The sequence below is a fragment of the Vollenhovia emeryi genome, unplaced genomic scaffold, assembly GCF_000949405.1.
Source record: "Vollenhovia emeryi isolate VEMERY1.0 unplaced genomic scaffold, V.emery_V1.0 DF939131.1, whole genome shotgun sequence".
Classification (NCBI taxonomy): domain Eukaryota; kingdom Metazoa; phylum Arthropoda; class Insecta; order Hymenoptera; family Formicidae; genus Vollenhovia; species Vollenhovia emeryi.
The window spans coordinates 1,644,167-1,665,479 of NW_011967235.1; the positions used below are offsets into that span (position 1 = coordinate 1,644,167).

Consider the following 21,313-nt stretch of genomic DNA (forward strand, 5'->3'; position numbering starts at 1 on the left):
CATATCGCTTGAGAAAAAAATTTGCTTGGACGAAGAGTTGTCAAAAAGAAGGACATTTGGGCCCGCGGTTTTCAAATCTTGTCAAACACACATCTTCAATATAGTATTTCTCAGTGATATTATTTAATTTAATTTATATATTACTGTAAGTATAGTCATTCACTCTGGTCTCTTCGGTAATCGAGACTCTTCTCTCGAACACCACAGCTTCTCGTGAAACTCCCCGAAACTTGGGCGACAAAGAACGTTTCAACCATCTTCACCATCTGAAAGCCTACGTGAGTCCACCCCGCAGTCGAACAACGATTTATCACTGACGAGGGCTGGCCAATTAACTAAAGTGATGATCACTCAGTGCTACCGTGCCGCCGCTATCGGCAACTGCACCTGCGCCGTCTACCGTAACCGGAAAGGTGTCCGCCGTAAGCCGTGCGAGCTGTGCAACGCTCGTGCATGCTCGTGCACCACGCCTGCGAGAAAGAGAGTTGTATCGTAGGTGACCAGGTAACCCGGGTGGTGCTCGGTTGCACTTGGTGCGGCCCGTCGCGTAGAAGCCAGAGCGTGTAGGCCAACACCGCCGCGGGTGGGGCAGGAGGGACGGGAGGCTGCGACCATTAGACGTGGACGTAGCCACGAATACAACCTACAACGGGCAACTTCCATCCATCGCCGCCGTAAAGGGGGGACCCCCTTCGCCCCCGAACCGGGTGGTGGGACTACGGCTCTACGGCCGCTTGCTACGCGGTACGTGGATTATAGTTTTTCTGGAGGGAGGGTGGTGGAGCGCCTTGCTTGCTTTCGAAAGGATGGTGATTGTGGAGCGTGTCCAGAGTAGAGTTAGGCGTATATAAGGCCCGCCGGCCCGGCCCAAGTCAGTCATTCACCGGACTACCAGCCCAATACACACACCAAACATGAAGGCCTTTGTGAGTATTCCGCAAAAGGGGGTTGGTGAGGTGTTCGCGAGGTGTTGCAACTCGTAGTCTCGTTTTATCTCTCGGCTTCGCGCCCCCCTTTCGATCAGATTCTATTCAATTCTGCTACCTTTATTCAATCTTTGCTCGCGCAACTTCGCTGCGCCTGACTATTCATTTACTTCAAAACGGCGTGTTTCTTCGAAATCATCGTAGTTTCTTGATCAGATACTTGCCCTCGTTGCCGTGAATGAACAGTGTCCATCTCGAAACTTTAAACGACCCTTGAATTACTTCCAGTCCTTAACGGAATTGCTCATAAAATTCTGCCCTTGTTGTAAATGCCGCTGCGAAAGTTTATCTCCGCGAGCGCTCCGTAACGTTTCGTTCGGGCGTTCTTCTTAATTGAAACCAAACAAGAAACTAGATTAATGCGAGATTATATTTAGACGGCGACGTGTATCTGCAAACGGAAAGTAAACACGACTGTCTCGCAAGCTCGGGAGCTTTCGTTCGCGTCAATAATGCACGTCTATTAACGTCTCTCCATTGTACCGTTACATTTCTCCGTTTCTTACCGCGATACAAAGCGACGACGATTCAATGTCACGGTTGGGATACTCTCGTTTTTCTCCGCCAGACAGACAGACGGACAAACAGACGAACCGACGACTTTCATTCATAAACGAAAGAAATCTTACCGCATCGCGCGCTCGGCGAGAACCGGTTGTAAGTAGTATCATCATCCTCATTGAATAAGCGGATTAACCCGCGACCGGTTTCTATTCCGCACAGGCGCATCTTCATTCACGGATCCCGCGACTGCGGTTGCACATACCTCGCCGTCACTCTCTCGCGTTCTCCGCCGTTGAATCGCTCTTTTTCCCTACGCCGTTCCACGTGCGCAGCATCCATTGAATCGGGACAACGTTCCATCTCGTTCCGCCCTGCAAACGTAACGCGCGTTAGCTCGCGTTCCATTTTCACATTAAATTATAACGTGCCCAATTAGCCGTGTATCTATCACTTATAATACCGCCGATAACGATATCCTAATCGTCGCGTTGCGTCAGACCTCGGCGCGCAATTCCTCAGGGCCGATGGAAATGTACTCGGCGCCCGATCGCGCAGGCGATTTTGAAATCGGCACGATCGATCCTTTTCCGATCGCGAGGTCGCGGGAACGCTCGGTCGGCCACGTCACACGAGCGCGCGGCCGCGAGATAGTCGTTCATTCCGCGTAAACGGGATGTGAAAGTTTCGCGCAGTCGTTAGATATGCATAATTCCCGGCCGCGCGGTGCCATTTAAGTTTGCGGCGGTCTCAAACCGGGCGTGACACGCGCGCGCCGCCGCCGTCTAATGCCGCTCGCACGCGATCGCGAAATATCGGTTACGTATACACCGACGATATATCTAATCGGCTCGACGGTTCTACGGTCGCGCGAAACACTTCCTTTCTAAAGGCCGCTTCCCGTATTACGAGCCGCGAGCGTTACGACTTTAAACGTGTCTAGCTGAGATACATGACGTAACTCTCGCCCAAGATCTGTCTCTCCCCCTAATCTCACGTATCCGAGAAAATTCTTTAGAAGTCCGCTCTCTAAGAGTCGATCAGTAGATTATCGCTGGAAACAGCGAATAGTCACTGACCACTGCAATATTCAGTAGCGTACTTGTAACTCGCAAATCTGTGACTGTTCACTGCTTTCGGTGATAAAATTCACTAATCGACTTTTAGAGAGTGATTAATCGATTAATCGAATTTCTCAATCGACGATGGAAAAATCGAATCCACTGATATGAATTGCGAATCTCGACCTCGGATACGCGAAACGGATACGTGACCGGTTAATTACGAATCTCGCGTTTAGTCGTTCGCGCAGATTTTATGCAATCGCGACTACTTTTTCTTGCGCGCGCGCGGCGGCCTATTAACGGGCCTAGAAGAGTTTTCCTAATACGGTCATCAGGAATGGTGACCAGAGCAACCGCGACGCAAAAGGGGAAGAGGGGGAGGGGGAATCGCGGCGCGCTATCAAGTTGATTACGAAACGTTACGGCGCGTGGTTACGGGTATCTAATCTCGTCGATTTTCTCGTCGATGCATTCGGGCGCTTTCTCATTGCGTTTTCATTGGCGTAATCGCGCCGCCCTCGCAATAAAGTAGCGCGAGCGCGCGAATCCGATGAGATTTCGAGATCATCTCGGCGATCTAGAAACCCTCTGTTACGCGCGAAACCGTTTCCGCCGCTTCAGAGTTCGCGATCGTGAACCGACGTTCACGGAAATCGAAAGTGAAAGCCGCGATTATGTTGCGCGGATCTAGCGGTAGTCGGACTCGGTAATCGCGGCGCCAAGCCAATGGAAATCTAGATCCGTAACAGTGATAGCCCCAACGACACGCGCACGCGAACCGCTTCCGTAAATCGAAACTCGAGCTCACGCAATACTCGTCGCTTAAAGTTTTTAACAGTTTCGGTCGAATGCGTATCGGAATATTGTCGCGTGCCTTCGTAAACCCGTCGGTCGAATGACGCCTCGCGTCTCTTCCAGATTGTGTTCGCCTGCTTAGCGGTCGCGACGGCCCGCGCCGGAATTGCCGGTGGCTATGGTGGCTATGGACACGGTCTGGCCCTCACCGGACGTGGCTATGGATCGGGTCACGGTTTGAGCGGTGGACTCGCCGCTGGTGCTGGAACCGCTGCCTCCCTCCAGGGTGGTGCCTCCAGCTTGGGATCTGGTGGTCTTGGTGCCAGCTATGCTGCTGGTGCGGCGGCGGCGGCTGGTTCTGCTGGAGTTCAGCAGATCGTCTCTGGTGGTGCGTACCTCTGCGTACCGAATTTCAATTGCCACTAGGGCGACGACGGCAGAACGCATCGATGTTGAACGATCGCTCGCTCTCTTCTCGCAGGAGTCATTGGTGGCAGGTCTGACATCGGACCCGCTGAGGGACCCAAGGCCAACGTTGGACCCCAGACCGGACCATCTGATCTCGTAGGACCCCAGGAGGGAGCCAAGTCCATTGGTGGACCCCGCACTGGCCCCGCCAGTCTTGTAGGACCCGCTGCCGGCCCATCCACCCTCGTTGGACCGTCCCAGGGAACCGCTACCCTCGTAGGACCATCCCAGGCTACCGCTAACCTCGTTGGACCCAGCTACGGAGGTGTTGCCTTCTTCGCCGGATCTGGTGGCATCAACGGTGATGACGGTAGCTCTGGTGTTGCCGCTAACGCCGCGCCTGGTGCTGGACTCGGTAATACACATCTTCAATCAAGACGAACATATTACGCTAAACTAATTATACGTTGAAGACATAATATGTGTTCGTACCTTTTACATCCACCAAGTGGATCTAAATGTACTACAAGGATATTTTGTTGAAAAGGTGGATTCGGTCTTGGCGGAGCTGGTATTGCTGTCATCGGAGGAGGTGGTGGAATCGGTGGTGGTGCCCTTGGTGGCGGTGACGCCGGAGTTGCTGTGATCAACGGACCATCTGGCGCCATCCACGCCGGACTCGGCTCTCACGGAGCTGTCATCCCTGCGATTGGAAAGTGGTAGACGTTTTAAGACCCCAGCGATCTCGGCTCGGCGACGGCGGCAAACCCACCACAGTCACTTACCGGTCTCGAACGATCCTCAAACGCGCTCAACGTCTTCTTCCCAAAGCTTCGTCCAGTCTCGGAACATAGCCGGTGCACCCTTGGCGCTAGTGATATGATCGTCGGACACTCGGAACACACACACGGAACGGTCGAATCGGTCGTACATACGTACACCGCGAGCCGATTAAGCGCGATCCGGAGGACAGACGGATAAGATCGTAAGAGGACGGCACCGAGATTTCGGCCATACGTGATCCGCGGCCTCGCGTCGTTTGCTCCTCGTTCTCGACCCGCTACAACCGGGTAAAATTTAGTCAATTACCGTTCATCGAGAGACCAGCGATAAAGGAAGCTCGGCGCGGGCCGCGTTTTACCGGTCTCGGCGCACCAACACCTCGCCGCTCCTCGACGAGCTTTCACCCGCGAATTGGCGAACGTCGTCTTTCGGATATCACCGAACACTTGAACGCGTACGCGCATTTCCGAGTCGCGACCGCGTGCCACAAGGCCACCCCGTTGCACACGCGTATCACCCGGTGCACCGTCATGGGCCTGGCAAGTGGACAAGCTTTGGCACTTCGTCGCCGGGGCAACCGGATTTGTTCTGTTTTCTGAACATCTACCGTTGCTCCGGCTGAACCTTCTTTTCTTACGTCTTCCACCATCCGTAAGGCCGCCGCTCTTCACGCACATATCTATTTCTCTCTTTTTCCACGGGTCGGTCGCATCAAGCGCACGTACCCGGCATGTTGTTATACTTACCGCCGCACCCCAAGCATACATATTATTATTACTCGCGTCCATGCGCACATATGTTCTTCTTATATATATATGTATACATATTATTACCTATTACTTCCGCGCATATATATATACATATATATATGAACACATTGCCACACGCGCGCACACATACACATACACTATATTTCTATATGTGTACTCGTATATATACACACATATATTATATAATCGTGTTATATGTTAGTGAAAAGGAGAGACCGGTAGATTATGGTAGGTCAGCCTTTCTCATGAGTGAATGAATGTAAATAGATGGCTCGCCGTCGCCGGCCCTCGACCCCGCCCGCCCTCGTCATACCCTTTCTTTGCGATCACGACTAGCACCCCACCACCACCATAGATAGATACCACATATTTATAGCGTTTATACATTTATACAATACTTTATATAAAATAAAGCATCAGTATTTAAAACTCATTCTTGTCTATTCGCGTATCTCTCGCTACTTCACCTAATAGATCGTATCGTCAATTTCCCTCTACATTTCACTTCTTCTTCGTAGCTTCCAGTCTTTCAATTCTTACTGGCTTTTCAGTATAATCTAATTAACATTTTATTGCGCCATTTATAGTCAGCCTTTAGGAGTAATTATTATAATGACAAAAAACGTGCTGCTGACACAAAAGAAACGCGTATGAAGTATACGGTAGAAATTAGAGGAAAGTTCTTTATTGTGAAATAGAGGATTCTAATGTGAGATAGTAGGTTTTCAACGTCCAAATTCAATCTTTTTTCGCAGCGATTACACGATCTAACAATCAATTTTCCACTAAACAAGATTTAACTCCAGGGGCAATAAATTCATTGGAAGCAACAGATGGTGCTTATGACTTTAGCGGAAACTCTGCTATCTCATATTAAGAGCGTACCTCATAATAGGGGACTTTTCTCTATTAATCGTATTAAAATTAAGGTATACGATTATTGAATGTATTGCGTACCAACAGTACCAAATTTATGTACATTATCTTAAATCAATGAAAGTTAACATTTCTTTGCTAACATATGTGAATTATTGAATTTCAGTATTACAAGCTGATTAATTGGTCTGTTAATTGATCTGTCTAACACATGTGAATTATTGAATTCCAGCATACAAACCGAGTAATTGAAATTGCAAAGACGAAATAAACCAGACAAGGAGAGAAAGAATAATTAATTGTCTTACTTAATGCTAACAGATAGTGTGGCAAAAAGAAAGAGGTAAATACATATCTATTGACAGTAATATCTGTCGATAAAAATATTTATCGGCAATAGTTCCAGTGTCTTTATTAATTAATTTTTTATTCTGTTTTAGTTAGTACGTTCTCGTACGCATATCGGCCATAATTTTCGTACAAGATCGCCACACACAAGTTTTGCAGATGTAAGTTTTACTTAATACAAATAGAAATCTACACACATGTTCAATAAGGTACAAGTAATACCAATCATAATTTTATATTATGTATATTATGTATAATAAATAAATTTTGTGTATTACTTTCTATTAAAATATAATGCCAAGGATTTTGTAGTTATAGCTACTATAATCATCATTAATATTCCATTACGTATTAATTAACGAATCTAATTTTTTTTTCAGATCACAGCGACGTAACGTTTATTCTAGTACATATAGATTTTCTGAGCTACTGTATCGAAAATCTATAATTAATACTGATCGTTTTTATTGAGACATAAACGAACGAGTATTATACCCGATAATAAGTTTACGAGGTTAAATGTTTTAGTTATTCGTATACTTGCGCATGTAATTAATAAATTTGGAATTCAATATTCATCATAAAATATTGAGGCAGATATGGTAATCAATAGTACAGTTAATGAGAACTAATATCAATTGTTAAAACCAGCATTACATATGTAGTACCAATATCTTGTTGTCTTTGTTGTCGTATTTGTTTCGGCGCTATAATATTTAGCGGAACAATAAGAAAAACAAAATGAAATGTAAAATATGTAAAATATTTTTCTCAACTCACGAGATATTTGAAAAAATTTATTAGTTTGCAACCGATTTATTGGAACTTTGTAAATATTAAAATGTTATAGTTGTAAATTTTCTATCTATAAGTAAATGAAAGTTTATTTTATTTTCTTTACTTGCGTATAATTAAAACATGCTTTATTATGAGGCGCAGATTGTAAATAATTTAGTATTTAAATTATACTTCTTTTGAAATATCTTTACCAAGTTTGTCTGACAACTTGTTATCAAGTTTTGTATCTTTTCTATGTAAAACAGTTAACTATAACACACTTACATAAATTACACTTTATTATAATAATAAAACGTAAACTTGTGTCATCGGAGACGAGATGCGTTTAGCGAAGATTAAAATTGTTAGTCATATAATCGCCATTAAGATGTTTTAACCCTTTAAAGCAGAAACACTGGAAGGATCAAAAACATTCTTTTAATAAAACATTAGATTGCAAATGGACCGCCTGTTGCGTTAGCCTGCTTTAATAGAGGAATTTGTTTTGCTAATGTCCGCGTTAAAAGCCGACAACATATTTTAAAGTTTTATTATGGTATTTAATTCGTGCGTTTAATAAGTAATAGAACCACAAAAAATACTTGCCTCAGTTACATAAAACGTTGGAAAATCGCAGTATTTTTAGATGATTCAAGTTGATTACGTTAATTGTTCGGAGGAACGTCCTAATGTGAAGTACTGTATGCACATGGGGGAATTGATAAGCCTGCAAATTTATAAATACGCATTATTACTATTCCTCTTGTTATGGTCTTATGCGAAACGTGCATTTGAAAGATAAAATTTATATTGGAGAATAAAATAATATCTGGCGATGTCGGTATAAGCTTCGTTATTTCAACAGATTAATCGACCAGATATGTCGTTTAGATGTTAGCTTTGATATGAACGAGCGCTAACGATGCTACTTAAACCAAATTAATCAGAAAGTGGTCGGGCTGGCATTCCCCATTAGAAGCGGATAATTCTCGTAAGCATAGAGAGTAATCTTCTTGTGACATTGCGAAATGAATGCAATTTGGAAATGAATAATCACGAACGAATTATCCACGTGTGTATGTGCGTCCACATGTATGTGTATGTATTGTATGTGTAACATAATTTTCATGTTTTATATTTATATCATAAAAGCGTTAATTATTCTATTAATTTATACTTATTAGAAACTATAGTAGCAATGTTTTGCCAGATTAGTAGTAAATTCTTACGTCTACGAAAGGGTTGTAAATTTTTCCTGAATACGTTGCATACATACGACCGCTTTTACGGTTTCTTTCAGCGCACTAGAAATAAAGTAAAAAGATAAAAGTGCACGTGCTAAGCCGTAGAATCAAACAGAACATCTCCAGCGGGAGGAACACTGACTGGTGATGTGGCAGAGAACATAAAATTTGAATGCTTTAATGTGTCTGTTTTTTACATTCGGATCTTTTCGTCTTTTTTTTTATTTTTCCATGAAACAAAAATAACATCGATTCCCGATCTCGCCTGATATACGAAAAATGTCATATTTTCTCGAACACAAACACTCTTTTTTTTAAACGTATATTCGATGTAAAATTCGAAGGTAAAGCATCGTAAATTGTAAATGGTCAGTTTTCATTTTTTGCAAAAGTTTATGCACTGGCCGTAACTTATCGTTACGGCGAAGAGGAATTAAAATGAAATAAAAATGGAACTTTTAACTTTTTCTCTGTGATTTAAATATTTTTAATTAATTTGTTAATTGAGTTATTTGCAAAATAGGTACCAGTGTTACTTGTACGCAGAAGTTGAATGGAATAGTAAATTTCTGTTCTCGACGCTGTATTCTCGAAAAGTAAAATTACTAATGTTTTTTTCTTTACATACTATTATTTTAAACATTTATCATATTCATTTTCTCGAAACAATTTAAGTACAGTCAAGCAAATAGTTCATGTTATTAGATGCTATCCAATAATTTTAGTAAAAGATAAAATTATAAAGAATTAAAATTGTTCTATTGCAAGTAATGAAAATTTTGCTAAGAAAAATTAATCAAAGCAAATTAAAGAAAAGAACTTAAATAATTATGTTTAAAAGATTGCCTTCAGAAATAAATAATGAAATAAAATGTCCATTTTACTTGTGTGAATCGCGTCCGAAATAATTTTATAATGTGTAAAGAAGGAAGAGAACGCGTATGGGATTATGATATCGTTGCGAAGCGTCATAAGTTGTGTCATAGAAAACGTGCCTTTCGTAACGATCGTCAAGGAATAATTAGTGGAGATGGCAGAATGCCGGATACGAAGAGGCGCGGTCCTTTCACTCTCGGGGGTGTGCGATTGTTGCACGCGTTTCTCAGAAGAACTTTTTTTACAAGGTATTATAAGGTTGTTCCACTTTTACGGTCAAGGTTGCCTCACTCTCAGAGAGGATTCTTATGCATATGTCTCAGGCTTTACACGAATGCGGATTGTATTAGTGAAATATAAATTAATGGATTACCAAGGTACAGATTTTCTTGGAGGATTTTGCATTGCAGAAGACGTAGCTCAGACGTCTTGAATAATCTTTAGATACAGTTGCGAGATGTTTGCAATTTATAATTAATTATGATCAATTCGTTTTCTTCTTTTAGACAAATTGAACTTTGGCAAAACACAAGTGTTTTACACTTCCCATGGTTTCACCTAGAGCGAATGGGTTGCATGCTCCCATAAACAACGCGGTACATTGCATCCGTATTGCGCTGCAGACAATGACTGCAAATGTCAGTCTCACCATTAGCATTGATCACGCTCAATCGCAGCGGGGTAACCGTACCTCCTTCGATCACTCGTCGTAGGTACGAATTTTCAGAACGTGATGCAGAGGATAAAGTTGTACGACCGACGCAACACTTCGTGAAACATTTACAGACGCGTAGCAGCAATTTAAGCAGAAAAGATCATATTTAAAGGTCGAATTTCCGATTTCTTTCGCTGAATATACGTGTTTGCCGTCTACTCATCTGGCAATGCATTCAAAGTACCTCTTTAACTTGCTATCACTGCATCTTCGTACGATCTTTGAAAATATATTCGTGCACAATTTTAGATTCGCAATCGCCAAGCATCAAAGTTGATTACTACTTACAGAATAGAATAGTTTTAGAATGTTCTATCTCGAAGAGCAATAATAATTTCACATATATTTGACTCAAAGTATTTTGTGTAATAATAACAACATATAAATTTTATATGAAGTTTAATAGTTATTACTAAAATAATATTGCATATAGACTGATATTATTACTATACATATATTATTATAAAATTAAACGACGTTAAAATAAAAAATAAAGATTTCTTGCATATACAAGAAACTTTTTTTTTCGCGAGACGTGGATATGCAGATGCTCTCACGGTATTCAGCGACTGTTACCAGAAATCATGATATTCACGTGGAATTAGAGCATTCGAGTTCGCGTCTCTTTCATCGTACCCGTTAAAGGTCGAGTGCGGGATGTCGGTTGGCTTCATCGATTATATATCGCATTGAGAAGCGCATTAATTCCAGAGAGCGCGGCTCTTTCCCAGCCCGTTCTCGGCAAATGCGTCGATTCACCTTGCACATCGCATAAATTGCAACCTAGAACTTCGTCATATTACGAACCGCTGCCTTTATAGTGGCGCGCATTGTATCCTATTTTGTAAAATATATTTATAAAACAATTATTCCCTCTCTTTATTAATACGTAATTAACGCACGGAACGCGAGAGAAAATTAATTTTCCTCGCGAGCGAGAGATAAAACTCGAAATGACCGAAATCGTAAAAGAATCGATATTTAATATCATTGCGCTGAATAACTTAATATAACTTTAACCTTTACTTGAATTTACACTGAATGTAACAATCAAATTTCGTTTATTGTTACGTAAACGCGTGTAATCACATATTACATAAAGTTTTATTGGTACTATGGTATGTGACATATAAGTATGATTCTTCATGATTAATATGTACATCGTGATCTGTGACCTTATAAACATATGCGCACTCTCGTAACGAGCGCAGTTAGCATTAACGTATGTAATTGCATTTATTTTGATGTTGCCTGAAATCCTCCGCATAATTATGTATACCGCTGCTGAATACGTAAGACGCGTCAAATGTGCAGATTCTATATGCATGACATATGTACGTATATCGACTCATTCCGGTCCTAAATGGGCGTTTAAGTAGAAAAACTGAAAACTGCGTGAAATCGAGATACGACCTTGCGAAAGAGATCAGTCGATATGGAGAATCAATGTTTTGTATATCGGCGGATCTATATATTGTGTCATCTATTAGGGATTAACGATAACTCATTTTCTACGTCGATATTCACATGTAAAGTTGTTTGTTCCACAAGTACCGCGAGGAATTTTTGACGAGGTTACAAAACCACCTCGTCTATGCAACTTGTAATCTCCGGGGTTAAGGCTCGTTTGCCCTTCTCCTGAATGACTCAATCACCCGACTGACCTATCCTGCTATGTGGTCACGCAATTCGAAACCCAAGTATCGAATTCCTCAAACGAGTTTATTATTCTCAATTTTCATAAAAATTAAATTAATTTCCTCTCGTTGGATAATTAAAATTATTTCTCTGATTCGTTACATGTGCATTATGATGCAACGCGTATTTGTTTGTTTTTGCAAAGCAATTACATAATACTTGAACGCTGTGGGGAGTAAATTAAAATACTGCACCATATGTAATTACTGCCAACTCTCTTCTAATACAATATAAATTAACAAAAGATGATGATGTCGACGATAACTGGCACATATGTTTATTTAAAACACATGTGTTTTAAATAAACATATGTGCCAGTTATCGTCGACATCATCATCTTTTGTTATTTTTCTTCACCCACTGGCGATCCACCTTCTCCAAGTTTGTTTTTTACAATATAAATTGTTAGACAAGTTTCCTAAACTAAACACACTTGTAAAAATGTATGAAAAATTGTAAACTTGTAAATCGAACATATTTGTGTTTGTTATAATATCAAAAAGATTACGTGAATTTGCGATCTCTAAATTTTTTTCCCCTTTCAATTGGAGTGAGAAGAACAGCTTCGAGGAACTTATTTACCAAAATGTATGATATCTGATATCTTCCGAAAACTAACTTTCGTCACCATTTACCTCCCGCGCATAGAGATGGAAATCAGTAGATAGCGAACTTTACGCAAGAGAGAAATATTTTTCGAGGCTCCCGCGCCAAATGAACTCATTTTAACTTTTTCCCAGGGTTTCGTCCGTAGAAGTCACTCGATGAGCCGAGGGTGTGTCAAACGCTGATATTACACAATGCACGAGATTCCATTGCAAACCTAGCGCAATTTGAAAGGATAAACCGGGTTGTACGTAACGATTGCGTACATGTGATTAACATGTACAATTATAACAAAAAATGTGAGAACTCACTGAAATTACATATTTGTTCCTACATTTGTTATCCAACCTTTATGCACGTTAAAGCGGAGGAAAAAAATATGTAAAAGTCCCTGCGTTCAGAATTTCTTGAAGAAGAAAAGCATAAGAGACATATTTCTCAACGATGTATAAACGTGCATATTCAGAATGAAACATCTAAAGAGATAAAATTTCTTTGTTGCTTTTAAAGGTAAAGAAATGTTTTCAAGAGTGAAGAATTTTATGGGCTTTAAAATAGATAATAAAGAGAAATTAATTAGAATTGTACAAGTTTATGCTCAATGACATTTCTAATGCATCGAAAAAAATTGTTTAGATGCTATTTTGGATTATTTCCATCTTTAGAAATCGATAAATGATAAAATACTTTATATCTTCTTATAATTAAAAAAAATATTGTAACCGAAAAGAGGGAGAAGGGAGATCTGTTGTACAAATTTCACAAGTTCCAAGTCCCGAGGTATCGCGGGATAATTGAACGGAGCGTTCACAATTGCGTTTAGCGCTAGTCAGCAAGTCGAGTACGTGCAGACAAAGGAGGTTGTTTCTGAAATTTCTGAGCCAAGAGTTCCTGGCGAAGGTCACGTAAGGGGTCCATGTCCAAAGGTGGGTGGGTGTGCCGGATAGTGACCTTCTTACACAATGAACGAGAGGCTAACATCGTCAACGGATATGATTTGAAGGGATCAGCGGGGGCGCGGTCGCAGATCCTAGGAGACGTATATAAAGTCCGCCGAAGTCGGCCGTAGGCACATTCAAGCAATCGCCGGTCGGCACGATGAAGACCCTCGTAAGTATTCATCTCGACGGTCGGAAGTGCGCGCTGCCGTCTCTCTTTCTTTTGTTACCCGAACAATCAACGTGCCGCAATCGAACCGCTGTTCTTTCAGCGGAACGATGGAGTGACATAAAGTGACACAACGCGTTGCGAATACATAGTTCATTCCTGTCGAAAAATCAGGCAAGCCGTACGATAACCGAATCGCTTTATCGCGCGGGAGTTCCGTGATCTGCTCGCTCTGCTCGGTGTCGTACAACAAATATAGCTTCAAAGTTTAACTTTATGGAACGTGTTGCTCCAAAATAAAATTTTTATCGTTTATGACGTTTATGTGTAGCGACACGTGGTGCAATACACATTATATTGAACTAAAGGCTACATAGTTTATTACTCAACTCACCTCGCAAATTCTTCATCTCTAGTTCGTTTCGTTTGCCCTATGCGCAATTGTTGCTGCGGCACCTCGTGAGCGACGAGAAGCTCTCTTGGGCGGTCACGGATTTTACGGTGGTCATGGAGCTTACGGTGCTCACGGGGCTTACGGAGCTTATGGGGGCGCAGGCTACGGCGGACATGGCGTTGCTATTACCGGACCGTATCTTGGAGCAGCGAGTGTCGCAGGTCCACACGTGGGTTCCGCCACTCTTTCCGGACCAGCGATAGGTCCGGCTCATTTGTCCGGGTCGATGGCCGGTCCTGCTCACGTGTCTGGCGCCGTTGCTGGACCAGCGGTTGTGACCGCGTCGGTCGCTGGTCCAGCGCACGTGGAAGGCTACGGTGGTCCGTACGACGGTGCCTATGGAGATGGCTACGGAGGTGGCTACGGAGGTGGCTATGGCGGTGGCTATGGCGGTGGCTATGGACACGGTGGCAATTATGGCGGTAAGCAATAAAACTGATTACAAAGTTGTCGTGTGAAAAGAAGAACTCTTGGCGATAAATAGATTGCAGAAAAGGTTCTATCTTAAAAATGAATAATAATCTAAAGTAAAAAAGAAGCGTGTAATATGAAAATGTGCATGAAGGAATTTTTGGAGTTTTGCAAATTTCGGAAAGTATGTATGCTGTAAAGTATATTATTGTTACACAGTGAAAAAGAGCCGTTCTTAAAATTTGTTTTCTTAACTCTTCTAGCATTGAGATCCCCGTCCGTTTCTCTAACGTTTATTCTCTCCTATTATTCACAGGAGGTTACGCATACGCAGCTGGTCCCGCTTACGGCTATGGTGGATACGCCGGCGGCCACGGAGGCCACGGAGGCCACGGAGTAGTTGTTGCCGGACCGGCTACCCATGGAGCGGTTCTGGCTGGACCTCATTCCGGAAGCGCGGCTGTTTCTGGACCGCACGCCGGTTCGGTGGTGATCGCCGGTCCTTCCGGAAAGATCACGGCCCACGGAAGCGGTTACGGCGCCGCTATCCACGCCGGCCATGGCCACGGCCACTGGTAACGCGTGCACAACCGTCTGCGAAACGTAAAAGAAAATAGTCCCTCTGAATCATCGTCGGGCCGAAAGTAGAATACCGTTTCCCCCCGCGATTTTCCAAGAGAGATTGAACAAGTATTATGGAGATATGAAATTGCTGTAACACGACGACGCTCGTTGCGCTCGGTGCTCTCGGTCCATGGCTCTCGCGCATACTTACATCTCTTCTGTACGAATGGAATAAAATCACTCTTCTTTATACAAAGAAGATATGTGTAACATAAAATAACCCAGAGAGCATTATTTAAATATGTATTGCTTGGTGCGTCTCATCAATTTTGATCTCTTACGTCTATTAAATTTACACGTATCCTCCTGTATATTACGTGGCGTATTGTTTTTGTATTATATATCTTTATACCTAACGGACTTTACGAAAGCAGTTATTTACAAACGATTAAACCGGATTGTGCGATTATAGGAGACATTGCTCTAATTAATTTCTTCGAAATTTTTCGGTGGCATTAATTGTGATCAATCATTGATTTTAAAACTTAAAAATGCAGCCAATTATCTGACGCGAATCACCGTGGCAGTTTAATTAAAATCCAACCTTCCTTTCTATTAGCAAAGCTCAAATTATCTATGTTGGAAACAATTGGTAATGCAGCACGATTATATCCAACGAAGTAAAGTCTTGAATAATCGTTTGCCAGTAAGGCAAACCATTACAGTTAACATTTTACAGACAAAAGGGTAATGTATTGCAAATTAACCTTGTGGCATGACACGCATAACATTTATATTTTAGTAGATCTAAAATATAATTTGCAAAGGTAAGGTAGAATCGCGCAGAATATTCGGTATTCGGTTTGCACTAATCCAATTTTAGCACGCTTTAATCTTCACGTTAACAATAGAGAATAAGTATTGTAGTTTACACATTTAACTGGTATCTGTAGGAATTTACTCTTGCTGATTTTTGCTCACAGTTTATTCCGTCCAACGCGCCTCATTTAAAACTCTCTGTTACGCTTCTTTCTCCGCGCTTGTGCTTCATTATCTAGCCTGTTTCGTTATGACTTTCGAGCGTAATATATGGAAATAGCGATATCCAAGAACCGTTGATACTTCATTACGTTAATCAGAACAGCTGCACGTTTCGCGACGCGTATTGTGCGACCAGATTGTTACAACGGACCCGATTCGTATCACTCGATAATAGATCACTCGTGGTATCCGGCGAGCACGCTCGCTAAACGCGAGGAGTCCGCGATTGATGATTCTGACACAGATCCGACGTAAACGTCTGTCTTAATGCAACGCGTAATGATCGTTGCCGTAAAGAGTAAGGTCATCGCGAGCGTGACTTGACGCGGACGTGGTCCGCCACTCATAAGCTGAACGCGAAAAGTCACGGTCAGAGAGAAAATCAGGTAGAGCGGTCTGCAAAACGCTGATGCGAGAATTGGAAATTCTATTGCTACCCGGGATAATTTCATCGATAATTCAATATCCATTTAACGGTGTAAAACTGATTTGTAATATTGTGCATTCAGATTACATTATGCATTTCGATGTATACTGCAACAATCCATCAGAACATACCCGTGTTAACATAATCCCTGTATCATTAGTGATTGCATGACTTTATCATAGGAATAAAACGTAAAACTTTTATACGGCCCACCCGTAATTTTTCGTGCGCTCGATGACCGCGTAATGGATCACGAGAAAAAATGTACAATAAGACATTCGACATAAATTTGAGTATCGTCGCATATCTATCGAGCAATTTATACGGGATTTGCACAAATCCGGGTATGAACCGCAATTTACGGTATCTATTACGTGCGCGTAATTTATCGTACGATTTACAATCGCCGGATCACGTGGATATTTAATCTCGGATTTGCGTGCGTCCCCGTCTTTGTCCTCCCCCTTTTTTTTCTGCAACAAATTGCTATCGGAAAATGATATACCCCGCGCTTTGTTCGCGCGGCGAGCACTCTCGGGCGGAATATCGAGCGACGCTCGAACGTGGCCTTCGCCTTATGGGAAAATCGTGGCCCGAGCCACGTCTCGGCTCGGCTGAGATAGCGGCGATGCGACTACGTAATCCCGCGCGTTTCGTCATCGCGATGGTAGCTGCATTGTGAGAATGCACCGAACCCTCGCAAATTCCGAAAGGTCACCCACTTGTTATCGGCCGCCCACCGTCTGCGGGCGAACAGAATAAGAAATGGGTCGAGCAACAGGCCGAGGAGGGCCGCGCGCTGTGTTTTCACGACGGACACGCGAATAACGCGCGCTGTGCAAGGACGTTAATTGCTATGCGTCGACAATGGTGGGCGATAATCGATCGGGAATTAGCGGGCGTCCGTAACAGCCACATCGCTCGCAGGCGGTACAAGTTGACGGGCGATTGCAACCGTGGGAAGACATTGTTCCAATTAGTGATTGAGCCTCTAAGATTCACTTAATAATATGGTGCGGCAACCACCATTATCGAAGAATGACAAAAATTCTATTCTAAGAAAGTGATAACAATTATGTCTAAATACGAATCCCTACAGTGTTTTGTATATAAGTAGGCACGGCGAATAATATTATACAAGATGAAGAAAAGAAGACACGCAAACAAACGAGATGTTTTAAATTAAAGGTAACTCTAATCCGATCATACGCTATTTCTGAATTCTTTTATTGGGCTGAAAAGGTTTACAGTTTACTTTATATCTACATAATTCATGATCAATTGTACGTGTTTTAAGTGCATTGTAATTTAGTAACATTGACTGTACTGGGAAAATGTTCTATCAGTTAACTAAAAGGTAACATAACTAAAGTATTTTGCTTAAGTCGGAGATAAGATGGCATTTAATAATAAACTAAACTAATGAGGTAGATAAGTTTATATTTATATATATAATTCTTGATCAATTATGCGCGTTTATGTTTTTAAGTACATTGTAATTTGACAACGTTGATTAGGTACTACTAGGAAAATGTTTGAATATTAGTTAAAAAAAAACGTAATATACAGAATGGCTGGAAAAACCACCAACTCTTGCTCTTAACATACACGGTTTTGCGTTACAAAAAATTAAATACATAATGCATCATCTGTTCAACGAACAAAGTCTCTCTAAATTTTCACGATAAGGAATTAAATACTTCCCATGAGTGTATTGTAGTTTTTACAATTGCTTTGAGGAGAAACTTCCAAGTGTTGCAATATCGATTCCTTTAAAAAATTATTAAGTATGTGAATGTTATGGAATATTTATAAACAGACTCGCAACAAATTTACAACTGCTGTTAATTGTGTAATGTCCAAGTAAGTAATTAAATATCAGTAAATATCCGAAATTGTAGTGCGCATTATGCACCGAATTGAAAGCTATCAAGAGAGGTAAGCAAACTAGTTCGTGCAATTTGCGTGTAGTTGAACGGACCGTCATATGTATCGACTATATGTCCAGCGACTCTGATAAAACGTCATTGTGTTGACGCTTTCTGCGAAACGCATTTATAAGGGTATGAAAACGACGGGTCCCGCGTGTGAATTCGTCTTTGTTGCCGCCATAAATCACGAGACTTGTCGCGGGTCAGAGTTACGACCGAGACCGATCGTCGTCAGCTACCGGATAGCCGGTGGCATTCTTGCGGAGATCGATCTGGAGGGGCCATAAAGCAAGAAAGCCGGATTGTTTTCTCTCGGCTAACTCATTCTCTTTCTCTCTCCCCTCCGCATTATACAACGACTACGCGAAAACGGCGTGAGGCGTGGCCGATAATAATGAGACGAATAGAGTGTGTGTGAAAGATCGTTAATGGGCCGAACCGTAGAGAGCCACTGTAGATCGCGCAAGGTCGAGCAATAAATCCTTCGGTCGTAACAGTTTCGGAACGTAGATCCGCGAGCGGACACTTCATTTCGAATGCCTACGGGGAGTTAAAAAGAACGTATTAATTTTTGGAAGACGAAATCGAAATACGAATATAAATACAGTCAGATGTATGCCTGATCGTGAAATTTAAAACAAATTACGTCGAAAATTTGAGAATCCAGCTATTGAAAAAATTACGCAAAATATATTTCTCTGTTCAAATAATTTTTTGCAAAAACGAATTTTCCCGTTGAACCCATTACGCGTTTTTTAGTTATGGATATTACAGCCGAACAATAAACTTTTGTGAAATGTTCGCACCGCGAAATATATTATTTTTTAATTATTAGCAACGCTATCTATGCCACATAAGAATCCGCGCGTAAAATGTTGAAAACATAAAATATGAACCACTTGTGTCGCGTCACCTTTTATTATTAACGTGTAAATGTTATTTTTCTCATTTCCAAACGTGTCGTTAAAAGCGCCAAGTAGCGCGTACGTATGTTTTCAAATAAAATCTCATGGAAACGTGAGACTTTTTTTTAAATCGCATGGAAATGCATAAGCACATTGAACGTCTACTGCTCTATTGTATATCATACTATATCTCAGCAGCTTTATGCTCTTCGTGAAAACACGACTCACCTGAACTGTAATTATTTCAAACATCATGCGGTCGTGGAGGTTTCTTTACCGGAAAGTCCGGAGCCGGAAGCTGCGCGGGATCATCGCTGCTTCGCCGCCCTCCGAACCCATCGACATCAAATTCTATTCTGTTCTCATTAATGCGGTGTAACCGGTTGACAATCGCGCGGCACGTCTCCATCGACGCTGACGGAGGATGCCAGGATTCGGTGCAGCGGCTTTCCATCAGCCATCACGAAGGAACATTGCCGTGCAAGCTAATGCTAAGTGAGCTTTTATAGCCGAGATACGACGGGCACGTGGGTTGGCGAACTTGCGATGACGGGACAAGGCGGGGCTCAATCGGTCGGACCAGCGTGACAAGATTTAAAAAAAAAACAGAGAAAAGAAAGAAAGTTCGATCAATCGGATTGAGAACGCACGATGCAACCTCGAACCGAGTCAGAAACAGCGACCGCGCCCAAGCGAGTAAGGGTGAACAACAGTTCAAGAAGTAGATTTTATCACCTTCTCGCGACGTGATGTTTATTGGCGATTCGATGTCGCGATTGTGTTCACCCTGGATGGAAGGGATCTCCTTGAATGGTATTGTAAATCAGCGCTATAATGAACTGCATGGTTTAATGTCACGGAGAAAGTGCAGCCGAAGGCTGTGCAGAGAAGTCGATAAACAATAATGGATATGTAACGCGATGTTAAAATAATCATTGCTAATATTATCGGGATGATATAACATTGTGCATTATCGCGGCTAATTAGGGTTTTCTGAAAATATTTCGCTGCCATAACTATCTGAAGCATAGCAAACGATTTGCCGTCGCACCTAATACAACAGGCACAGTAGCAAAATATTTAGCTGTCACAACTAAATATTAGCTGTCCATATTTTACAACTGAAATCGAGTTACCACATGCAGCTGTGGCAGCGACATTTTCTTTTCCTCGTACAAAGTAGAATTAAAATACTTGTAGATAAAATAAATCTACAAGGCCGTAGATAAAAAGGGAAGAGAACAGTGGCAACCCGGCAGGACGGAATAAAGCGATCTGTTGCGTTTGGCAGACTAGTAATTTGATCTCGCGAACGATCAATCTGAGACCCGGGAGCATTGAAAATTTTCACAATAAACGATAGGCCATCACATTCTACATTGCTCGAAGTAGAACTCGCTTGACAGTACTCGGTGATTGATGATGTACAAAGCTAAATATATAGCGATAGTGATCACCGCGATGAAAACGTGGAACATTGTAGCCGACTGCTCGTTCGAACCATTAGCCGAATAATAATCGATTGATGCACGCAATGTGTACACCAAGTAACTTTGACGATCCCTTTATGTCATGTTTCGTGCTTTGTAATCGTAAACCATTTACAGAGGATATCATACATGTGCCAAAAATCTACTTGGCCGCTCGTATTTCGGATATGCTTTGACAACTAAGTAGAGAACCGGGCGCTGTTGTCAGTAACATCGCTGCAAACACAGTAACGCGTGCTTTATGGAATTAGTTTACAGATTCTACACGGGAATAACGTTATGCAACGCTCGAGTACGATTACAAAGGTAACACAAATTATTGCTTCGGTAATAATAAAATATATAGAACGCTAAAATACATTTTCGTACAATTTATTGAGGATTAGATGCCCCGCTTGATTAACAAGAAACTAAAACGGTTCCGGAAAAATACGTTGCTGGAGATTCGCCAAGTTCTACTCGTGTAAAAATGGTTTCGTAACCGAGAAACTTTGGGGATCGCTGATCTACGTCATAACGTAAAGGAACACAATGCA

At 42.0% G+C, this 21,313-nt stretch overlaps 2 protein-coding genes across 2 annotated transcripts; both read left to right on the forward strand.

Moving 5' to 3' along the window:
- Positions 1–485: 485 nt before the first annotated feature.
- On the forward strand, positions 486–4,501 carry LOC105568148 (glycine-rich cell wall structural protein 1-like). Its single transcript, XM_012023570.1, has 4 exons — positions 486–926; positions 3,470–3,734; positions 3,828–4,169; positions 4,302–4,501. Exons 1-4 carry the CDS (start codon positions 915–917, stop codon positions 4,475–4,477), a joined length of 795 nt encoding a protein of 264 aa, XP_011878960.1. The 5' UTR covers positions 486–914; the 3' UTR covers positions 4,478–4,501.
- An 8,972-nt stretch (positions 4,502–13,473) lies between these two features.
- LOC105568149 (glycine-rich cell wall structural protein 1.0-like) lies at positions 13,474–15,230 on the forward strand. Its single transcript, XM_012023571.1, has 3 exons — positions 13,474–13,557; positions 13,971–14,415; positions 14,739–15,230. The coding sequence occupies exons 1-3, from the start codon at positions 13,546–13,548 to the stop codon at positions 14,996–14,998; spliced, it is 717 nt and encodes a 238-aa protein (XP_011878961.1). The 5' UTR covers positions 13,474–13,545; the 3' UTR covers positions 14,999–15,230.
- Positions 15,231–21,313: the final 6,083 nt, after the last annotated feature.